Below are 21,455 nucleotides of genomic sequence, written 5' to 3'. Positions count from 1 at the left end.
TTGGAAGGCGGATTCTTTACCGCTGGCACCACCAGGGAGGCCACATGCACGTGGATTCCTTTTCAGATTCTTTTCCACTAAAGGTTATTAAGGATATTGTTCCCTGTGCTATCCAGCAGGTCCTTGTTGTTTATCTACAGTAGTCTGTATCAGTTCATCTCAACCTCCTAATGTATCCCTCCCACACTGAAGGAATCTGTGTTTTTAGCCAGTGCCCTCTTCACTGCCGGGTGATTACCTACAGCTGAGTCCTCCTGGGGGAGCCCCGTCAGCCTGGGGGAGCCCCGCAGCCTGGGGGAGCCCCGTCAGCCCGGGGGAGCCCATCAGCCCGGGGGAGCCCCGTCAGCCCGGGGGAGCCCGTCAGCCCGGGGGAGCCCCGTCAGCCCGGGGGAGCCCCGGCATCCCGGGGGAGCCCGTCAGCCCGGGGGAGCCCCGTCAGCCCGGGGGAGCCCGTCAGCCCTGGGGAGCCCCGGCATCCCGGGGGAGCCCCGTCAGCCTGGGGGAGCCCGTCAGCCTGGGGGAGCCCCAGGAGACTGCGGGAGCCCGGCAGCCCTGCCCCCCCAGGGGTCTCCTCCTGAAGGCCCTCGCCCCGGCCTGCCCAGGGGTCCCTGTGACGCAGCCTCCTCTCTCCCTACAGCGCGGCCCCTGCGGGCGCCCAGACCTTCAGCCTGAAGCACTCGGAGCGCGTGCGGGTGGAGGTGGTGCGCGATGGGCAGGCCGAGGAGGTGGCCGCCAACGGCAAGCAGCGCTGGGCCCTGGCGCCCAGCACCACGCTGCGGCTCACCATGAGCCAGGCGAGCCCCGAAGCCAGCAGCGACAAGGTACCGTGGGAGGGAGGTGCTCCCGCTCGGGCCGGGCGGCCGAGGGCCACGCCGCTGTCTGGACGGCCAGGTCCGCGTGGCCAGGGGAAGCCGAGCGTGAGCCACACACATCGGTTTCCGTTTTCTCACAACCACGTTAAAAGAGCAAAAGGAGGACCTCCCCAGCGGCCCAGTGGGCAGGACTCCACGCGGTCTCTGCAGGGGGCATGGGTTCGATCCCTGGTCAGGGACCTGCTAGTAAGATTCCCCTTTACTGGGCGGCGTGACCAGTAAGTGAGTAAATAAAACAGCAAAAAGAAACAGACGGACTTAATTTTGATGATATTTTTTACTTAACTCCATATATCCACATACTGTCATTTCAACGTGGTGTCAACATAAAAAACAAGACCAAGAATTTTTCCACACCGAGTCTAAATCTTCTGTGCATTTCACACCCGCCTCAGTTCAAACTGCCACTTTTTAAGTGCTCAGTAAACCCTCAGCTCTGGAGAAGGCAATGGCACCCCACTCCAGTGTTCTCGCCTAGAAAATCCCATGGACAGAGGAGCCTGGTGGGCTGCAGTCCATGGGGTCGTGAAGAGTCAGACACAACTAAGCAACTTCACTTTGACTTTTCACTTTCATGCATTGGAGAAGGAAAGGGCAACCCACTCCAGTGTTCTTGCCTGGAGAATCCCAGGGGCGGGGGAGCCTGGTGGGCTGCCGTCTGTGGGGTCGCGCAGAGTCGGACACGACTGAACTGACTCAGCAGCAGACCCTCAGCTCACAGCTACAGCCACAGAAGGATGAATTCATGGCAGGTTAACATCACGGGACTCTCAGCCCAGACTCTTAGACTACTGGAAGCGACAGCCACGAACGTCCTTGGTTTCATCGTGTATCAGACAGGATGCTGGGTGCCCACGCCCAAGAGGTAGAGCCAAGACCAGACCCTTTCTTCCCTGGGTTCTCTAATTATCAACATGAACGTCACATGTGTCCCATGTCAGTGATGGCACTGGGTGATCCAGTGAGAACAGCCTAAGCCCTATCGCTGCCGAGTGGGAGCTAGGTACACAGCCCGGCAGAAGTGGGACCGACAGCAGAATGCGCCGGGGGGCAAGTAGCAGACGACACCCTGGATGCCCTCTGAGAGAGGGGAGCCCCCGGTCTAGTTGGATATTCTGAGAGAAACAGCCCACGAAGCCAGGAGCACTTCCTGGAGGAGAGGGTTCAGCTGGTTAGAGCAGATCGGCTTGACAGACTGTGAGGTGGTCCCTGCAGGTCTTCCTGCCTATGACCTGTGACCTCTGTTCTCTCCCTCCCCGTGTGCCCCCCCCCCCGCCCCCGTCAAGGTCACCGTCAGCTACTATGAGGAGGAGGGGATCACACCCATCGACCAGGCTGGGCTCTTCCTCACGGCCATCGGTGAGTCAGCGTGGCTCCGTCCTGGGTGACTTTGTTCCCCGGGGGCTGGCACTGCTGCCCTTCCCAGGCGCTTGGGCTGTTCTCAGTGCTGCCAGCCTGGCATTTGGAGCTTCCTCTAATAATGCGGGCCTGCGGAGCAATGCCCTTCTGTCCAGGCATGGGGAGTGCTTCCGGGGCAGGCGTGCCGTGGTCCTCAAGCAACTCAGCAGGCTGTCAGAGTCCCCGTCGCAGCCTCTGTGGACCTCAGGGGAGAAACAGCCAAGGCTGCTCGTCCCCCGCCTCTGCCCTGCAGCCTGGAGAAGGGCTCGCTTGCTGAGAGGAGAAGGGCCTGTCTACAAAGCCTGCACTGCCCTTCCCAGTCCCAGCCTCACCCTGCCTTCCCCAGCCCCAGCCCTCAGGATGCAAAGATGCAGCCTGGGTCCCTAACCCACCTCGTCCTAGCCCTTCATTGGGTTCACAAGGACACTGAGGCCCAGGAGGCTGGGGACCTCGTTCAAAGTCACCTGGCAACACAGCGCTGCTTGGGTCCAGCGCTCGGGCTCATTCCTTTGTGGGTTCTTCCCGTTTGCACCGCACGCCCCTCCCCTGGATGCCAGGGCACGTGGGATGCGAGGTTCTGGGGCTTCACTCCCTGGACTCTTCTGCAGTGAAGGTATCACTTGTCCTTTCAGTTTAGCTCCTCTAATGTTCAAGCCAGGCGGCCGTTTCAGTGAGTCCTTAGTTTACCATTGACAAAGTGGCCACAGGTCAGGGGAAAGTAAGCTGTTCCTGAGAGTCAGCTATGTTCTGAGGGAGTTAAAAATAACAGTGATGTCTATTTGCTGAACACCTGCTGTGTCCAGGACTCTGGCGCAGAGGTGGCGTTTGCTGAGCACCTCCAGGGAGCCAGGCTCCAGCACCAGGGGGTTTAGCTAGCATGCGCCCAGTCTATTTTCACATCTATTCTCAGAGTACGTACTATTATAGTCCCTACTTTACAGATGAGAAAACCAAGGTCTGCCTGGGGCCACACACCAGAAAGTGGTCTACGGGACACCCAGCCATTTCAATTACTTCATAATCCCCCTGGGGGTCTCAGAACTCCCCCACAAAACAACTAGTTCCCAAGCCAGCTCCTCCTCCTCCAACCCTGTGCCTGTAGCCCCAAATAGACTCGATAGCGTTGCTCTCCCACTTCCGAGCTGATTCCCGGACGGGCTTGATTGCTGGTCAGCTGCCCCTCTTTCCGCACTGAGGGAGTGAGTGCCGGGTCTCGGGGCGACGGTCCTCAGGGCTGCTCGGCGGGGGAGGGGGCGCCTCCGGAGACGAAACTGAAGCTCCCAGTGCTGCGGCCCAGGGCTGGCACGTGAGAGCCTCACGGGTACAGGGTGCCCCAGGCTGTCTCAGGTGACCGTCCCGAGGAAACCCAATCCCAAGAGGCAAGGACACTTGAGGACGCTAGCAGGAAAGGCAGTGGCCCGAAGCCTGGCAGAGGAGGGTGCTCCCAGGGGGCTGATGATGCCACTGGCGAGGCTCCCACCAAACACAGAGGGCCTGCGACGGCCGGTGCAGTGCCGCCATGAGGAGGCGGGTGTGGGCCCGGGACTGATGGTGTAGTGACACCGTGAGGAGGCCGGCGCGGGCCCGGGACTGATGGTGTAGTAGCACCGTGAGGAGGCCGGTGCGGGCCCGGGACTCATGGTGTAGTAGCACCGTGAGGAGGCGGGTGCGGGCCCGGGACTGATGGTGTAGTAACACCGTGAGGAGGCGGGCGTGGGCCCGGGACTGATGGTGTAGTAGCACCGTGAGGAGGCCGGTGCGGGCCCGGGACTCATGGTGTAGTAGCACCGTGAGGAGGCGGGTGCGGGCCCGGGACTGATGGTGTAGTAACACCATGAGGAGGCGGGCGTGGGCCCGGGACTGATGGTGTAGTAACACCGTGAGGAGGCGGGTGCGGGCCGGGACTGATGGTGTAGTAGCACCGTGAGGAGGCTGGCGCGGGCCCGGGACTGATAGTGTAGTAACACTGTGAGGAGGCCGGCACGGGCCCAGGACTGATGGTGTAGTAACACCGTGAGGAGGCCGGCGCGGGCCCGGGACTCATGGTGTAGTAACACCGTGAGGAGGCCGGCGCGGGCCCAGGACGGGCGGCACAGTAACATTGTGAGGAGGCAGGCGTAGCTTCCTTGGTCCTTCACGGACAGAGAATCTGCCTGCCCATGCAGGAGACGTGGGTTCGGTCCCTGGGTTTTGGGAAGATCTCCTGGAGGCAGAAATGGCAACCCACTCCAGTATGCTTGCCTGGGAAACTCAAGGACAGAGGAACCTGGCGGGCTACCGTCCATGGAGTCACAGAGTCAGATCTGACTTAGCAACTAAACGACAAGTGAGGGTGCCATAGGGCCGAGACTGCAGAAGATACCGAATCCATGATGAATGACCAGGCTCGTCCTTCTGGGGTGCTGACGGTCTCACTGAAGAGTTATTTCTTTAACTGCCACAAGTTCCAGATATTTAGGTTCTATGGGTCAGTAAAATGTTCCCTCCCCACCAAATTAGTAAACCTAACAATTTTGAAGGTTGGCCCCAAAAAAGACATTAATAAAGCAATTTACCGTCAACTATCACCATCATGTTAACATGTTAGCACCTGAAAAGTAGGCAGGGCATAATGTCAAAACAGAAGATAGTCGTTCACATTGCAGAAGTAAAGCTTTATGAAAAACTCGCCCCACTGAGCTTATGTTTCCCCAGGGAGCCTGGGGAAAACTAGGCTTCCCTTGGGACCCACTCACTGGTCTGTCTGACCCATCCGGATCTTGTCTTCCCTCAGGGATCTGCCCCAGGATGCCCACGGCCTGAGTGATCATTTGGGGGTGGCAGCTCATAGGCAAGAACGCCTTGAATGACCCAGGATGGTGGGACTGTCCCCCAGGGATGTATTAGTGTCCATTTCACCCTACTTCTATCCTGAGTCCGCACTGGGTAGAAAGAGCCCTGGCCTCAAAGTGGACAGAAATACAGTAGGTCTAAGTTCTGGCTCTCTCCCCTCCAGCCACATTATGAACACCATTCTGGTGAACCTCAGTTTCCTCATCTGCAAAATGGGTTTCCAGTGTACTCTTGCACAGTGCTTATAGGGGTTCAGTGGGATGGGGCATCCCCAGGCCTGGCAGGGGCTAGGTGCTCAGGTAATACTCTTTGCTTTTGTCCCTTCCTCTTGGGGCATGGGGCAGCCCATTTTCTCTGCCTCTGTGACGCTGAAGAACCTTATTGTTCCTCAATCTTCTTCCTGTTATCGAGAACAAAATCATGATGTCCTCTGTGAAATCAGGCTATGGTTCTCGGTCCCAGTCTCGCCAAAAACCTGTGATATGCCCTCCCCCGTAGACCTCACTTGTGTGTGTGTGTGTGTGTTTGTGTGTTTCGGGGGGGACTGTGCCGCTTGCTTGTGGGGCTTTAGTTCCCCAACCAGGGATCAAACTCAGGCCCTTGGCCATGAAAGCACAGAGTCCTAACTACTGGACCACCAGGGAGTTCCCTGGATCTCACTTTTTCGCGGCTATAAAGTGAGTTTTGAGCTCATTGATCCCGGAGAGCCTCCAAGCCCCTGGGTAGGGCTGATTTGCAACATCCTCGCTGTTAAGGGGGTTTGAGGGGAGGATGGTGGAGAGGGGCGTAGCCTCACCCTCTTTGCCAAGGCCCTGCAAAGGGAGGAGCACGTGGATGGGACCCTGGAGGATTTTTCACATCAACCTAAGGCCCTCGTTCCTTGCACCCCCTCCCAGACCCAGGATCACCACCGCCGGCGACTGTCGGGGAGAGAGTCCTCTCCCTGCCACGCCCCAAGCCGCCCCGTCCGGCAGGAAGGCCAGGGGCCCTGACGCCGTGCGGGGGCTGATGGCCGCCAGAGCGCTCGTGCGGAAGCTGAGGCCGGTGTCTTGATTCCAGGGCAGGCTGCCTTGAGTCCAGTCCTGGTGACATTTCCAGTTAATCTGCCCCACACCCTGGGTGCCACTTGACACCTTGGGGCTATTCTGGGGAGCTGAGGCAGGATTTGGAGCCTCCGGGAAATGTCTGGAGCCCAGAAGCCCTGAAACAGATGTCGCCTCCCCCTCCCTAGAGAAGATAGAGCCGCTCCGGGAGGCAGAGCCCTGGGCAGGCCGCAAGCCTGCTCCCATCTCCTCAGGAGCATCCCATTGGAATCCAGTTAAACTGGACCTTGAGGGAAGCTTTGAAGGGGAGAAATTCTTGAGGAATGGCTTGTAACTTGAGGGAATTTCTGAGTGAGGGCAGCAGGGTGAGGAGGCTATTCCAACTGACCATGAAGTTTTGTCAAGAGTCACAAGAGAGAAGGTGTCAAAGCACCGTGGGAAGTCGGGAGGTGGGCGATAAGGGAGCCCGATTATGTGATTTCATAACAGGAAGTCAGTGAAATTTGTCCCAATTGAATAAACCGAGAAAAAAATAATAGGCCTATTATTCGGTATTATAGAGCTTGCCTCAGGCAGGTGAGGGGACAGGCTAAACAAAGAACCCCTGGGGTTTTTTAGAAGCTGTTTGGTACTCTTTTTGATTTCTTTTTTTTTTTTGCACTTGTGCAGATATTACATCGATAACAAAAATTTAATGTAAGAAGTTCATCATGGGGAGGTCCCTGCCGCCCTGGTGGTTAGGACTTGGCATGCACCGCAGGTTCCGTCCCTGGTCAGGGAACTAAGAGCTGACGAGCCGCGTGGTGCGGCCCAGAATAACGAGAAGTTCATAGTGAAGTTCAGGGAAGCGCTCCTGGTTTCTCTCCTGTGACCACTGCTTTCATGGACCACAGGAGCCATGATGCGGTGGCGCCTTGCAGCCTAGAGACCAAAGCCGCAGGGTCGCCAGGGTGGGGAGTCGGCCCTCCTCTGGGCGCGACCTCTAGAGCAGTGAGTCCTGCGCCTTGGAAGGCGGGCTTCGGTTTTGGAAACAACGCAGGGCGGAGGTCAGCCTGAGACTGTGGAGGACGCAGCCAAGGGCGGGGTCTGGAGCCCGAGGCCCCCTGGCTCTGTACAACCTGGGGTCTTCACAGTCACTGCCCTGCTGGCTGCCCCGCTTCCTCCTATTTATGGCAGGATGGCTGGGAGGGTGGTGACTGGAGGGAAAACACCTATGGGAAGTGCTCTACTGTCTGCAAACAACTGTACACCCAGGAGAGATTGCTATCCTGAAAAGCACAGAGTGATTCCTGGAGGAGGCTGTGTCTGCAGCAGGTCCCCTGGGAGAAGCTTCAGGAAGCCAGCCTCCCCGCACAGCAGCATTCCCTGGGGAGTGTCCCGCTGGCAAGTTCCTGGCTGTCTGGGAGCCAGTATCAATATTGGTCCTCCCTTTGAGCCTTCTACCTCTAACAGTAGCTGGTGGGGCTGCCTTTTCCGCTTTCTACATAGAATTCTTATCCTGCACCAGCCCCCCAGATCACTAGTTTGCTGACAAGTGACATCTCCAAGTCTGAGTTTGCTCGTCTGTAAAGTGGGAACAATAATATTTATCTCATAGGACTTCCCCGGGGCGCTCAGACGGTAAAGAATCCATCTGTCAATGCAGGAGATCCGGGTTTGATCCCTGGGTCGGGAACATCACCTGGAGAAGGGAATGGCAACCCCACTTCAGAATTCTTTTCTGGAGAATCCCATGGACAGAGGAGCCTGGAGCGCTACAGTCCATGGAATCCCAGAGTCAGACACGACTGAGCGACTAAGCGCACACACATAAGACTGAGGCTCCTTGAGAGCAGGCACTACGGCCTGATTGCCCACCCTGATCCCCGTGTGTGGGGCCTGGAGCACAGTCGATGCTCGGTAGTGATTTGCTGTGTGAATGGGATCAGTGGGAGGAGTTTATATAATTATTTCCTACAGCATCTAACCTGGGGCTGCAGAAGTGGGGATACTGCCTCCCTCTCCCAAGGACTCGGCGCCCTTAGAACCCCCCTCCACCTCCTTCCAGACCTGGAAAAGCCACAGTCAGGGTGAGGAGGGAATCTGGCTGTGGGCAAAGGGAGGCCCTCAGTATAACCCCTGACTTAAGAGAGAGAGGGGCACGCCTGCCCCCCCCCACCGGGGACACAGCTCGGCTGCCAGCAGAACCGACCAGGAACCCGTTCGTTCTCACCCAGCTCCGGCCTCCGTCCAAGTCGTGCTCAGCCTGAGGCCGAGCCCACAGGCCGTCCTCGACCTGGGCCCGGCTCGCCTCGCTCTGCCTGTTGCTCCCGCCACCTTCCCAACAGTTCCCCTGCCTCACCCTCTTGGTCTCCGACTCGGGGACCGTGTTTCCCCCAGGGGACCTTTGGCAGTATCTGGAGACCTTTTGGTTGTCTCAGCTGGGGGGATGTTATGGGCATCCAGGGGTAGAAGCCAGGGGTGTGGCTAAACACCCCACAATGCACAGGGCAGACCCACAGCAGCAACTCAGCAAGAGTCTGACTCACAACGCCAGCAGCGCCTACCTCTTCAATCAGGGCAGCTCATCCCCCAGGAAAGCCTCCGTTTCCATTCCACAGCCGGGGCTCAGAAAAGCTGCCTAAGCTGCCCAGTGCCACCCAGGTTATAAGCCGAGAACCACGGTTCAAACTCAGTGCTGTCTGATGCTGAACTCTGGGCTCATTTCACTGCCCCACATAGGCCTACGAACAGAGAAGGTGCCTCCCCCAGAGGAAGGACAGCGAGGACCCCACCCTGGGTCCTCTGGCGGCTTGGCCTCTTGGGCACAGTCAGATCAATAGGAGCTGAAGATCCAGTTTTCCACCCAAAGTAAACCCTCAGTCCTTAGAGGTGGGTCTAGACCCCCGGGAGTTCTGGAAGAGAAACACAGGTGCACATGTGGACACACACCCCGGACAGGCCAGGAAGGCAGGCAGGGAGTCCCGTGAAAGTTCCAACATCTGAGCTTTGACTCACACCGAACGCAGTCTATGCTTCAGACCTCCTCGTGGGACCTTGTGACCTTGTGCCCCAGGCGCACGCCTTGACCTCTCTGAGCCCCAGATCCGTCTGGTGCGGCTCATCGCTCCCACCACCCCGAGCTGCAGAGGAGAGGCAAGGCGGCAGCAGACCGCAGACCCACCTGGCGGCACCTCCCTGAGCTTCGCGGTCTGCACGGTGCCCACTTGTGTTCCCATCCAGCAGTGGGGTGTTGAGGCGGGGAGTTGGCTAAGGTGACCTCAGCACAGCTCTTCCCTCGAGTGAGCTGCACCCTAACCCCGTAGGGCCCTCCTCCTGTCCCCGCCCCACCCTCTCTGGCAGCCCAGCAGCTCACCCCTGTGTCTGTCCGCAGAGATCTCCCTGGATGTGGATGCAGACCGGGACGGCGTGGTGGAGAAGAACAACCCAAGAAAGGTACCTCACTCCCAGGGCAGGCAGCCCTGAATGGGGGCTTCCCGGGCCAGAGCCCCAGGCTGGGGCCTGTAGGCAGCCTCAGTCCTCCCAGGAAACTTCGACAACTCTCACTTTACAGATGAGAAGACAAGTTCCCAGACACACACACACCACTGACAGAGTCCACCGAGGAGCAAGCTCCTTAGAGGAACAGCCACGGAGCTGGTCCCCAAGTCTCAGTGGCCCATCCAGAGGGTGGGGACACCCAGTTCATGCAGTTGGTGTAAAGGATGAACGTCCTGCCACAGAGGAAGTGCTGCCAAAGCATTTGCTCTTATTGTTTTGCCTTTTTGGGTTTTTTTGGCCATGAGGAGCAGAAGATTGCAATAATCATTCCCAATTCAAGATGTGTCATCTCTCTTTTTTTTTTAATGTATTATTTATTTTATTTTCTTTCCCATTTATTTTTATTAGTTGGAGGCTAATTGGCTAATTACTTTACAATATTGTAGTGGTTTTTGCCATACATAGACATGAATCAGCCATGGATTTACATGTGTTCCCCTTGCCGATCCCCACTCCCGCCTCCCTCTCCCTCCCATCCCTCTGGGTCTTCCCAGTGCACCAGCCCTGAGCACTTGTCTCATGCATCCAACCTGGGCTGGTGATCTGTTTCATCCTTGATAGTATACTTAGGCGTGTCATCTCTAATGATGCACGCACATCCTCTTCCTGGTTTTGTTTATTCATTTATTTGTTTGTCTGGGCTTCCCCAGTGGCTCAGATGGTAAAGAATCCGCCTGCAGTGTGGGAGACCTGGGTTCGATCCCTGGGTCAGGAAGATCCCTTGGAGAAGGGCCTGGCAACCCACTCCAGTATTCTTGCCTGGACACTACCATGGACAGAGGAGCCTGGCAGGCTACAGTCATGGGGTCTCAAAGAGTCGAACACGACTGAGCACATTTGTTCATTCACTTATTCTCCTCAATCCTACATCCCTCACTTCCATTCTGCTCCCCTGCAAAGGGCCACTTGAATGATTTTAACATGTCACTTTCCGTTCTTGTGATTCTTGCGAAACATGCGGTGTGGTCAGGGTGTGTGTATTTTTAACTTGTGCAGACGGCGTGTGTTCTCCAAGTCGTTTTCCTCACCCCTGTTTTGTTTTGTTTTTAATTTGTCTATTTTTAATTGAAGGATATGGCTTTACAGTGTGTGTTGGCTTCCTCCATGCACCAGCGTGGGTCAGCCACAGGTGTAGATGCCGCCCTCCCTCCTGAACCTCCCCCCCCCACCCTTCCCGCCTCTCCAGCCCTGGTGTGAACCCCTGAATCACGCAGCACCCCACTGGCTCTCTAGCTCACGAGTGGTAGTGCGACTCTCACCCCGGCTTTAAGCTCTGCTGGTTTTGCTCTGTGCACATCTGGGCTTCTGCTTTCCATTTTCTGCTCTTCTAGAGCACTTAGATGTTTGCCATGGGCATACATTACTTTTATAATAACAACCTGTAGCCTGGTTTAAATTATATGGAGATGGATACTTTAAAAAGTAAGTTAATACAGCCCAGTGAGAAGCCTGGGGCCGGGCAGCCAGTTTCAAACTCTCCACACACCTCTGGGAGCTCCTCGGGGCTGTAGGGGAGCCCGCTCCCCGAGGTTCCTGGTTGCCCAGCCCCGCCTTCCTGAGGCCGAGTCAGCCCCACAGGTCTGTGCCGTGTCTGCAGCCACACCACGGCAGGTCCCAGGGCGCCCCTGCTTCCCCCGAGGAGCTGGGGGGTCACCCAGCCCCTGTGGCCCTGGACTTACCCTGACTCCTTCATCTGGGCCAGTGCAGTTTAATGTCTTCTTCATTCATCTCATAAACACTAACGTCATTGAAGTCTGCTTGATTTACAGTGCTGTGTTAGTTTCCGCTACACAGCAGAGTAACTTGTATCCACCTGTGTGTTCTTTTTCATGTTCTTCTCCATCGCGGTTTATTACAGTATGTGAATACAACGCCCTGTGCTAAGCAGTCAGACCTTGTGGTCTAGCCTCCCTGTACATACTAGTTTACGTGTGCAAATCCCAAATTATCAGTCCTCCCACCCCACCACCTCAGCAACCACTAGTCTGCTCTCTGTATCTGGGAGTCTGTTTTTGTTTTGTAGATGTGTTCATTTGTGTCGTATTTTAGATTCCGCATATAAATGGTATCACTGGTGTTTGCCTTTCTCTTTCTGACTTCGTATGATAATTTCTAAGTCATCCGTGTTACTATAAATGGCATTGTTTCGTTTTTTTAGTGGCTGAGTAATATTCCATTGTGTGTGTGTTCCACACCCTCTTCATCCATTTGTTGTTGGTGGACGAGTAGTAGTTTCCATGTCTTGGAGACTGTGACCAGTGCTGCGGTGAACATGCTGGGCATGTATCTTTTCATATTATGGTTTTGTCTGGGAATATCTCCAGGTGTGGGACTGCTGGATCATGTGGCAACTCTATTTTTAGTTATTTGAGGAACCTCCGTTCTTTTCTCCACAGTGGCTGCTTCAGTTTACATTCCCACCAACAGTTCCCTATTATCCACACCCTTTCCAGCATTTGTTATTTGCAGACTTTTTAATGATGGCCATTCTAACCAGTGTGAGGTACCTCATTGTTGTTTTGATTCATACCATAAATATTTTTTCAACATCTCTTATGTTTCAGGACTGGGTCAGGCCTGGGGGATGTCAAGAGAAGGAGAGACAGGCAGCCCCTGGCATGAGGGAGCCTGCAGCCCAGGACGGTTGGGGGCACGTTAAATGAAGAGTGACTCTGGTGGCGGTTTCATCACAGTTGTCCTGAGTCCGCCCCAGAAGGAACATGTACAGTGTCCTAAGTGTGAACCCAGGGAAAGCTGCTTTGGTCTAGAATATCAGAGAGGCTTCCAGGAGGAAGGAGTGGTTATGCTCTGTGACCAGAAGGGGGGGTGGAGTTGGCCAGGTGAAGCGAGACAGGACCACTTTCCAGGCAGAGGGACCAGCACTCGAACGCTTGAGCTTGGAGTCTTCTGGGAGCCGGGAGGCGGCCAGCGAGGGGGAGGCAGACAGAAAGAGAGGCCAAGGTGGGCAGGTCTCACAGGGGCCCACAGCCCACAGGGAGGGCCGGGAGCTTCATCCCGAGTCAACGGGGGGCCCCTGACAAGGGGAAGCAGGGAAGCAACTCGATCTGGTTGGAGTTTGTCCTAATATCACTCTGGCTGCAGTCTTGAAAAGGGATCACCTTACAGGTCCCACTGGGAGAACTCAGAGCAAGTTTGGAAATCGCTGGGAGTCTGTTCACCCAAGAGCCCGGAGCCCCTCTGGGTACGGCTCTTTTCCTTCCAGTGTTATTGAGATATAATTGATGCATATCACTGTGTATGTTTCAGGTGTACAGCAGGATGGCTTTATTTATTTATCCAGGCTGCATCGAGGCTTGGTTGCAGCACTCGGGATCTTTGTTACCTGCGTGGACTCCCTAGCTGTGACGTGTGGGCTTCCTAGCTGTGACGTGTGGGCTCCCTCGCTGTGACGTGTGGGCTCCCTCGCTGTGACGTGTGGGCTCCCTCGCTGTGACGTGTGGGCTCCCTCGCTGTTACACGCGTGGGCTCTGTGGCTCACAGCCTAATGATCTGACTCACAATCATCATAAGATGCTCAGCTCCGTGTAAACCCATCATCTCACACAGATGCGGAGCTGTTGTTGCTCAGTCACTCAGTCATGTCCGACCCTCTGCGACCCCAGGTACTGCCGCACACCAGGCTTCCCTGTCCTTCACCATCTCCTGGAGTTTCTTGAAACTCATGTCCATTGTTTGGGTGATGCCGTCTAACCATCTCATCCTCTGTTGCCCCCTTCTCCTCCTGCCCTAAATCTTTAGAAGTAGAAAAAAAGCTTTCCTTTTGTTGGAAACACTTAAGATTTCCTCTCTTCACACCTTTGACTTGTAACATACAGCAGTATTTTTTTCTCTCTGACTTATTTCACTTAGGGTCATCCATGTTGTTGCAAATGGCAAGATTTTTTTTTTTTTTTTGTAGTTGAGTCCTATTCCATTGTGTATATGTACTGCGTCTTCACTATCCATTCATTACTGATAGCCACTTAAGTTCCTTCCATATCTTGGCTATTGTAAATAATAGTGCAATAACATAGAAGTACATATATCTTTTCTAATTTGTGTTTTTGTTTTCTTCAGATAAAGACCTAAGAGTGGAATTTCTGGATCGTATGGAAGTTCTATTTTTAATTTTTTGGAGGAATCTTCACACTTTTTCCATAGTGGCCGCACAAACTTACGTTCCCACCAACAGTGCCCAAGGGTTCCCTTCCACCTCCTCGCCAGCCTCAATTATTTGTTGTCTTTTGTTGTGATAGCCGTTCTGACAGGTGTGAAGTATTTCATTGTGGTTTTGATTTGTATTTCCCTGATGATTAGAGATGTTGAGCATCTTTTCACATGCATGTTGGCCATTTGTATATCTTCTTTGGAAAAAATTCTATTCAGCTTCTCTGTCCATTTTTACAATCAGGTTGTTTTTGACCTTGAGTCTTATGAGTTCTTTGTATATTTCGGGTATTAACCCCTGATCGAGTATATCTGTTACAAATATCTCTCCCATTCGTAAGCAGCTCTTCTTTGTTGTTGATGGTTTCCTCTGTTCAGCACAAGCCTTTAGTTCGATGTGTCCTGTTGGTTGGTTTTGCTTCTGTTGCACGTGCCTGAGGAGGTATCAAAAAAAACCCGTTACTAAGACTGATGTCACAGAGCACTCCGCTTGTGTTTCCTTCCAGAAGTTTTCTGGTTTCCAAGCTTACATTTAAGCCTCTAGTCTAAGTTTATTGTTGTGTATGGTATTTGTAAGAAAGAAGCCCAGTCTGATTCTTTTGCACGTAGCTGTCCAGGTTTGCCCAGCACTCTGTTGAAGACACTGTCATTTCCCGGTATAGTCTTGCCCCCCCTGTTGAGGACTGGTGGCCCGTATAAGTGCGACTTCGTTTCCGGCTCTCGGTTCTGTCCGTTCGTCTCTGTGTCTGTCTTTGTCCCCTCACCACACCGCTTTGATCGCCGTAGCTTTGCCGTATGGCCTGCAGCCAGGGCTTGCGCCGCCTTCCCTCGGGGCACCCTTGAGCCGTCGTGAAATGCCTGCCTGTCCATTTCTCCGGCTGTCTTGCCTTGTCTCCCCCGCCCCACTCCAGGCAGGGGCACACCAGATGTGAGGCTCGTAATGCCTGAGCCAGCCTTCTGTATCTGCCTCCGCCCGTGTCCGTCCCCACCCTGAACCCGCCTTCGGTGCTAGCCCTGACCCTCTCCAGGCATCAGATGTAGGACTCGTGTTCGCCAGGTCACAGCTGCCTCGTGGCTGCTCCCGAGCCTCGCCCTGGGCTGCCTCCCCAGGGCCCTGTGGGGTCTGCACTGAGGCTGGGGACACCTGAAGAAGTAGAGGAGACAGCGCTGACCTCTCTCCTCACCAACACAGGCATCCTGGACCTGGGGTCCCGAGGGCCAGGGGGCCATCCTGCTGGTGAACTGTGACCGAGACACACCCTGGCTGCCCATGGAGGACTGCAGTGATGAGAAGGTCTACAGCAAGGAAGGTGCGCGGGGTCTGCACTCGGGGCTGGGGGGGGGGGACAGGGGGACGCTCACGCCAAGTCTTGGGCAAAGGGGCAGGCAGGTGTGACCTTGGCTCTCCTGAGGATTGGACTCAGGTATCCACTCTTGCTAAGAACAGATGACAAAACTATCAGCATCATTCAGTTGGACTGGAACCACACTTTCTACGAAGTTGCACGTATGTTACAAAACGGAGCAGAAGGATGTTCCAGATATGTTATGGGAGGTCATCTGTGATATTGGAGATAGCTACTAGTTTTTACGCTTTTCTGTAGTTTCCATAATATATACATTTGGGAAGTAACAGGCCAGCATTCCAGCACAATTCTCCTTTGTTTTGTTTTGTTTTAATTGAGATAGGGTTGACAAACAGCACTGTGTTAAGTTTTAGGCACACAGCACAGTGATTTGATTCTCATACATCATGGAGTATCACAAGTTTAGTAAACATCCATCATCTCATATAGGTACAAAATTAAATAAATAGAACAAAGTTCTTGAGAGGAGACCTCTTAGGATTGACTCTGCCAACCACCCCCATGTGAGACACGCAGCAGTGTTTGTGAGATTAGTCGTGCTGTGCCTCACATACCTGATACCTGGTAACTGGAAGTTTCTACCTCCCGAGTACCTTCATCCAGTTCCCCCGCGCCCCAGAGCAGCTCTCTCAGTTCCAACCTCCTCTTGCCGCCCCCAGACCTGAAGGACATGTCCCAGATGATCCTGCGGACCAAAGGCCCCGAGCACCTGCCTGCCGGCTATGAGATCGTCCTCTACATCTCCATGTCGGACTCGGACAAAGTGGGCGTGTTCTACGTGGAGAGTGAGTGTCCCAGCCGCCCTCCAGCGGCTCCTGCCCCTCGGGGAGCGTGCTCCACCCGCTAAGGCTCCCCAGAGCGCCCTTAGTCATCACGGGGGCAGGTGGCGGAGAGTTCCAGGACTGGCCTCTTGGTAATGGACCAACCATCAGCCAGGGTCACCGTGGCCCTGTGAACTCAGGGCCCCAAGGGCGCGGCCTCTCCGCCCTCAAGGAGTCAGCGGTGACAGTCACGGGGCCGGAGGAGCGCCTCGTGAACCGGGGCAGGAAGGGCTTTGTGAGTCACCCTTCGCAGACTCACATCACCTTCGTGACGCCTGAGGCAGGTGCCCACCCTCTCCCCCTGCCAGGTGTTTTCTGCTCAGCTGGGACTTTCTGAAAATGAAAAACTGCCCCCAACTTTTTGTTTTTTTGGCACGCCAGGTCTTCACTGCAGCATGGGGATCATTAGTTTCAGCACGTGGGCTCTGGTTGCCTGACCAGGGATCAATCCTGGGGCCCCTGCGGTGGGAGCATGAAGTCTCAGCCACTGGACCACCCAGGGAAGTCGCCCCCCGCCCCGACTTTGAAAGAGCCCCTGATGGTGCTGTGGGCACCCTCAAGGAGCAGACCCCTTGCTCAGCTTGTCAAGAACAGGGCATCCGGGCCCCCGGTGTGGGAAACATGCTTCTGTGAGGGGCTAGCGCCGCGGCTGCCCTCTCTGTCTCATTCCTTCTGTGACTGGGTGTTGAGCCCCTCTATGCTGGGTGCTGGTGTCAGCAGCAGGATCCCTGGGTCAGCTCCCTGCCCGCAGGGAGGGGACGGCCTGTGAGGGAGACGTCGCGGGGAGAATGACGAGGCCAGGACACAGAGTGAGTTGGAGGGGACAGCAGGTGGAGGCGGGAGCCGCTGGCCTGGAGGGTCGGGGGGCCCCTCCAAGCAGGCGACGTCTGAGCCGAGACCCAAACCGGCCATGAGAAGTGCTGAGTGCTCAGTCGCTCAGTTGTGTCCAACTCTCTGCGACCCCATGGACTGCAGCCCGCCAGGCTCCTCCATCCATGGGGATTTCCCAGGCAAGAATACTGGAGTGGTTTACCATGCCCTCCTCCAGGGGATCTTCCCAGCCCAGGGATCGAGCCCGGTCTCCCGACAATGAGAAAGAACCAGCCATTCCCGAGCTGAGGGAAGAGTGTTGCAAGCAGAGGGAACCGTGTGTGCAAAGCCCAGAGGAGGGAACCGGTTTGGAGCACTGGGGGAGCAGACAGCAGACCACAGCTAGGGATGTGTTGGAGTTAAGGTCAGTGAACTGGGCAGGGGCCAGGGCAGAGAGACGGCTTGGACTGACTCTAAGTGCAGCAGAAAGCCATTAGAGACTTTTAAGCAAGCGACTGTCAGCCTCTGATTTATGTGTTAAAAAGCTCTCTCAGCAAAATAGTTCGCTTTGCAATTTGCCGTGGTGCGGGGTGGAGCTGCCCTGCGTGCCCATCCCTCCGGGAGCCTGGGGTCTCCTAGCTCTGGAATCCACCTCCGAACAGGCCCACTCAGAACCGGGGCAGGTCCCGGCGGCCCCGGACCCTCACCTCCAGGAGGGGTTTCGCCAGGACCGCAGTGGACAGCTGCCACCTGAAGCCCGTCCTCCTGATCCGCCCCGGGATCGGGCAGTGACCTCCGCGGGCTGGAAGGTCCCCAGTCAGGCCGGCTCCACAGCCCCAGGGGGCCTGAGCCACTGCTGTTTACCCCATGCAGGCCGGGGTTGCCACAGCGGGTGGGGCTGCTGGCCGGGGCGGGAGGGGTACGGGCAGCCCCCAAGGCCACATTGTGCTACCGGCGGCCCCTGGCCGTGACCCGGAGGCCTTCCTGAGGGAGGCGGTAGGTTGAGGTCTGACTCGTGATTACCTCCGTCCCCTACGCAGCCTTCCGAGCTGGGCCCTGAGCAGGCAGGAGCCGCCGCTGGGAGCGCTCTGCCGCGCCGTCCCCAGGCTGTGTTATTAGGTTGCCATATCGTGTGGGGGCACGCCTCATGGACACAGCGATGAGCCCAGGAGAGTCCATCTCCCCCAGAACCGAAGCCCCAGGTTGCAACAGCTTGAGGTCTCTGTCAAACTCCAAGTGCGCCGTGGATGAGGCTGTGTGCTGTTACACAAATGTCACGTGTCGCTCATGTTCCCCAATGGCCGGGGGCTGTGCTGGGGGCTCAGGGACCCTGAGAGGGGTTCTGGAGCCCAGGGTGTTCAGATCCTGTGTGTGGGCAAGTCTCCTCAGCAGGCCAGGCCTTGGGTACTCATGTGGGATGTCACGCGGGGCTAAGGAGAGGCCTGACTGTACCCCCTGGAGACAGAGATCAAATAAGAAATGTGTCAGCACTCAGTAGCCGGTCCGTGGAACGCTCCCCATAGATGACACTTGCTTCTTTCAGGGGGTTGTCATTGTGATCGTTAATCACAGTCGTTGACGTAGACAGGCGTCCCCATTGCTGTTAGGAAGACCCAGGGGTGTGTACCCCAGCCTTGGGTTCTGCCCTCGGATCTCAGAGGTCAGCGCCTGATCTCTTTCTACAAGGCTGCAGTGACCAGCTTGTCCCAGTTTGCCCAGGACTTTCCTGGTTTTTGCACTAAAAATCCCTCATTCTGAAAAGCCCCCTCAATCTTGTGCAAACCAGGACAGTTGATCACACTATCAGAGTCTCCTTGGGAGGTGGAATGACCTCACACTGACCGGAAGGGTGATGGCATGTACCAGCCTGCGGGCCAACGCCTGGAGCTAAAGAGAGGTCAGGGTGCCCGGCGGGGCCAGCCCGAGGCGCGTGGGCCGTGCCATAGAGGGGCATTGTTGGTTCCTGCAGGGGGAGCTGGCCACGCGGAGGCAGGCCTGCGTCCAGCTGGAGATGGGAGACAGGGGAAGGAGGCTCCGGGGACAGTGGCTGATTGTTCCCACCGAGTGATCCATCTGCCCGGAGCTGGCCCGAGATACTGCAGGCCACAGACAGAAAAGACTACATGCAGATGGGCCAAAACGAGTCCTTCTGCCCCGCCCAGCTCCCCTGCCAGAGCCCCACCCTCCCAGGCCCAGGGGGAGCCCACACACACACACACACATCCCACCTAGCTGCCCCGAGCTATGGGAAAGTTCCGGAGCTTTCTGAAAAGACAGGTCAGCTTCATGGCTTGAGATCACTTTCCCAGCATCAGTTCAAGTGCAGCCTGGGACACGTGGTCATGGGAGGCCCTGGGTCCCTGGGGGAGAATTGTCCTTAATGATGCAGAGCCATCTGGACCTCCTCGGTGGTTGGGACACAGGGCACATGTCTTTTCTGCATGAGAAGGATGTCATCTTTTACACTGAGCTGTGAGAAAGCCCTTGGGACACGCAGTGTCTCGATCTGTCTTCCTCATTTCTTGGGCCAACCCACAGAAAGGGAGGTGAGGCGTTTTTTCTTTGCCTTCTATTCCTAAACCATTCAATGAGATGATCATGAGTTTTTCAGTAAAGGGTCTGCCGACACATTCACAGGTTCTCATACAGTAATACCGGCAGGTCCCAGCTGTGTAACCACTCGTTACCCCTGGTTACCAAGCTTGCCTCAGTTCCTAATGCTGCGTCATTTTATCTTGCAAGGACCCTGTGGCAAAAGTGTTACTGTCTCCCATTTAACAGATGAATAAACTGAGGCTCAGGAAGGTTAAGTGAATTCCCTGGGGTTTTGCAGCTTGAAAGCCAAAGAGGTACTTGAACCCGCATCTCTCTGACTCTGGAAGTCATAACCACTAAGGTCACCCGCCCTCAGAGAGATGTACGTATAACCAGGATCTAATTGAGCGCCTTGTCCTACATGAGACGCCATCCTGAGCCCAGGCTTCACTGGTTCCTCTGCTCATTTTGCATGTTTTAATCAAGCGCCCTATCCATGCTGTTCTAGTCACCTGTTGTAGCCCTCGGGTGCCTGCTCATTAACCGTTCCCCTTGTTCTTGACGACAGTACTAAGCTGAGCTGACTCTGCCCTTCCAGCTCGGCAGGGCATAAAGAAACTTCTCCTGGAACTGCATAGGGTCCTACCTCCGTGTGTTTGGCAATGCAAGTATCCCGTCTCCTCGCTGTGCCCACTTCTGCCACCCCCAAGGGCATCTCAAAGGCTGCCTTTCTCCGCTCAAATGCCTCCCACCCCCCTCCCTTCTTCCGCCTCCCAGTAGCGCCTCAGGCTCGCTCACCACAGAGCTCTGCCATGATGCCTCCCTCATCTGCGCGATCTCATCACCAGCTGAGCCTTTCTGGGGTCCGCTTCCTGACCCTCTCTGTCTCCCCCAGAGGTCCTTGCCATGTGGTCAGAGAGCAGTGACTCAGTACATGCACTCTGAATTGGCCTGAAGGCTCTCCCGTGCGGAGTGACGTGGGAGCACTGGTGCATTCAGTAGATGTTTATCAAACACAACCTGCACTGGGCCCTGCCGGGCCTGTCTCAGCCACCGCGCAGGTGACAGGCTCTGGGGGCCAACAGCTGAACACTGAGATCATGTCCATTTAACGGCTGGGACAGGGAAGGCCGGGGGTGCAGACGCCGCAGACAGAGCCCCTGACTTGGTCTCTGGGGGATCTGGATGCAATTCCCAGAAGCGACACATCAAGACCTGAAAGGAGGGAGACAAGTCTTCTAAGCAGAGGGAACAGCAAGGAGCCAGGAGATTTCAGTGGCCTAGGAGTGTGGGAGAAACCAGCCTTTCCTCCCAACCACACACGTGTGCAACCAGGGGGAAAAACGCACCGCGAGAGACCCCGATGCTGATATGGCTCCCTCTCTATGGAGGGGAACTGAGGGCACAAGTGGGTGTTTTCTTCATATAAACGGGAAGAGAGGTTGGGGGTCAGAATTAGGGATTTGAGTCCCAGCTCAGCTACGTTCTGGCTGTATGACTCCAGGCAAGCCGTTTTCCCTTCTGGGACTGCTTCCTCCTCTGTAAAATGGGAACAGTAATTCCCTTCTTCGCCACCACTGGCTGCCCAGTCCTCAGCTTCTCTCATTTCCTGTCTCCTTCCTGGGGCGAGCTTACTCCCTTTATAGCTGAGGAAGCTGGAAGCCAGGGAGGGTGTCTGGTTCGAGGCCACAGGGCTGGCACGATGACCAGGCTGCGGCCCTTCCGGTGGCATTTGCCGCTTGTGCTTCCTCTCTGCGTCTGGAGGGCAAGGGGCTTTGCTGTCGCACCCCCATCGGTGATCCCGCCCCACGGTCGGCTGGGGGAGCTGGGCCTGACCTGGGTCCTTCTTCCTCCAGACCCCTTTTTCGGCCAGCGTTACGTCCACATCCTGGGCCGGCGGAAGCTCTACCACGTGGTCAAGTACACAGGCGGCTCCGCGGAGCTGCTGTTCTTCGTGGAAGGCCTGCGTTTCCCCGACGAGGGATTCTCAGGCCTGGTCTCCATCCACGTCAGCCTGCTGGAATACATGGCCGAGGTGAGGGCCTCCGCCGGGAGGGGCTCCCGGGGACT

The 21,455-nt window shown here is 55.9% G+C and overlaps 1 protein-coding gene across 2 annotated transcripts in view; it reads left to right on the top strand.

Annotated features, from left to right (window-relative positions):
- PADI2 (peptidyl arginine deiminase 2) overlaps positions 1 to 21,455 on the top strand; it is a 54,379-nt gene that overhangs the window by 15,018 nt on the left and 17,906 nt on the right. Inside the window, exons 2-7 of one of the 2 annotated variants that reach the window (XM_070458776.1) lie at positions 638 to 821; positions 2,159 to 2,231; positions 9,519 to 9,580; positions 15,045 to 15,162; positions 15,879 to 16,004; positions 21,242 to 21,420. In XM_070458776.1, coding sequence (XP_070314877.1) covers positions 638 to 821; positions 2,159 to 2,231; positions 9,519 to 9,580; positions 15,045 to 15,162; positions 15,879 to 16,004; positions 21,242 to 21,420 — 742 coding nt within the window. The remainder of the gene's footprint in view (positions 1 to 637; positions 822 to 2,158; positions 2,232 to 9,518; positions 9,581 to 15,044; positions 15,163 to 15,878; positions 16,005 to 21,241; positions 21,421 to 21,455) is intronic. The other variant, XM_070458777.1, reaches the window with a different exon arrangement.

This window comes from Odocoileus virginianus, chromosome 30 (genome assembly GCF_023699985.2).
Source record: "Odocoileus virginianus isolate 20LAN1187 ecotype Illinois chromosome 30, Ovbor_1.2, whole genome shotgun sequence".
NCBI classification, from domain to species: domain Eukaryota; kingdom Metazoa; phylum Chordata; class Mammalia; order Artiodactyla; family Cervidae; genus Odocoileus; species Odocoileus virginianus.
Note: the sequence above shows the minus strand (reverse complement) of the source record. Positions and strands in the feature narration are given on the sequence as shown.